At 55.1% G+C, this 1,638-nt stretch overlaps 1 protein-coding gene across 1 annotated transcript in view; it reads right to left on the bottom strand.

The window, feature by feature from the left end:
• The window catches only part of LOC119292998 (kinesin-like protein KIN-14E), a 15,663-nt gene extending 14,848 nt beyond the window's left edge, over positions 1-815 (bottom strand). The window contains exon 1 of the mRNA XM_037571620.1: positions 693-815. Coding sequence (XP_037427517.1) covers positions 693-815 — 123 coding nt within the window. The remainder of the gene's footprint in view (positions 1-692) is intronic.
• Positions 816-1,638: the final 823 nt, after the last annotated feature.

The raw sequence follows: 1,638 nt of genomic DNA, 5'->3' as shown, positions 1-1,638 counted from the left end.
CACCTCACTCATGCAACATGCTCATACCAGCGACCATTCATCAAGTTCACCCAAGTTTCTATTCCATTCAAACTTCTCCTTTCTTCTTTATTACATTTATTTTCATGTGACATTTTCCCTGTCCAAAAATGTTCCTTCTTTTCCTGCAAACCCTACACCTTGTCGTTAACCTCTCTGTCAATTTTCAGCTCTTTTAGACTTGATTTGGTTGGAATCAAAATTGCCTCAAGTTTGAATTTAGTTCAAACTTGCGATAATTTTCTTTCTCTAAAAATGCCCAAACCAATTATTTCAATTAGTGCATAATTCTAGCGTCGTGGGGATATTCTTATATCTCTCATACACCCCTCTCCTATCCCTCTGTGCATTTTCTCTTTTGTTTTTCTATTTCGAAGAAAAAGAAAACAACAGCAGCAGGAGCAGCCCGGCCCAGCTTCAGCGCACCCGCAGCAGCCCCAGCGTAGCCCAGTCCAGCACCACCACAGCCAAGCCCGCCAACCACCTCCCCCTCTGGTAATTCCACCTCCACGTAACACATTTTCACCCTGGCCCCACATGTCATTCTCTCTCCTTCCTCCTTTCTTCCTGCTTGGCAGAACTCCCTCTCTCACGGTAACTCCAGGTTACCTCGGCGCACATGGCCGCCGTGGCAAGGCCGACTCCATCCTCGCCATCCAGCCCCCCTTTTTTACCCCCGTAGCAACTCCTAGGGTTTCCCTCTTCCCCTCTCGCCGCCGCCACCTCTTTCCCTTCCCCTGTTTCTCCTTCTTCCTCAAGAGCCAGAGAACAGAGAGCACCACCGAGAGCTTCGCCATTGCCTACGTGGTCGGAGGCCACCACAGTCGTCTACGGCATGTCCGTCTTCTTCCTCGACGTCGACTACATCTGTTCAGACTTCTTCCCCGCCCTAGGTCGCCTCCACTACGTCGCCGTCGCCTTCATCTTCTTCACGGACAGCAAGTCCACCGGAGTTCCTCGCCTTCTCTCCGTTGATATTCTGCGTCCCCGGCCGCATCCGCATGTCAATGGTATACTAGGTATACCCAACTCCAACCCTGCTCTTTTCCATCGCGATTAGATCGCCGGAGTCGTCGCTAGATCCATGCCATCTTCGTGTTCTCGGTGCTCCGGCGAGTTCTGAATTTTGTTGCGTAGTTGCAGTAGTCGCCGTGGTTCCTCGCACTTCGCCCCGCTTTGAATCCTCTCTCGCACACGCCGCCTCATCGTGCCACTCCCTGCTCGACCCTCTCTGTTCGCGCTCGCACACGCAAGACCGAAGCGCTGCATGCGCAGCAGCCGTGGAACACCACCCGCGCGGCTTCGGCCGTCGTCGTCTCCATGTCCGAGACGGGCTCCTGCTCGTGCATGGACACCCGCACACATGCAGTCTGCGACCCACGCTCCCGCAGCTGCTCCGCTTGCACACCCTCAGGGACTTATCCAGCCCCTGCGTAGCCGTTGCTCGCCACGCCTCGCCGCACACCCGCACATGGCGTCATTCTTCCAGCCGGAAACCATGGTCAGCCAGGCTTGGCCTCGCACAAGCACCCACACCCTCGCGTCATTGCTCCACCACAGGCACCCTGGCACGTTTTCGCACCCCCGCTGGTCCTCTGCAACCACAGCAGGGGTTTGCTG

The sequence above is a fragment of the Triticum dicoccoides genome, chromosome 4B (genome assembly GCF_002162155.2).
Source record: "Triticum dicoccoides isolate Atlit2015 ecotype Zavitan chromosome 4B, WEW_v2.0, whole genome shotgun sequence".
Classification (NCBI taxonomy): Eukaryota; Viridiplantae; Streptophyta; class Magnoliopsida; order Poales; family Poaceae; genus Triticum; species Triticum dicoccoides.
The sequence above is the reverse complement of the archived record's forward strand: the minus strand, read 5'-3'. Positions and strand labels throughout refer to the sequence as shown.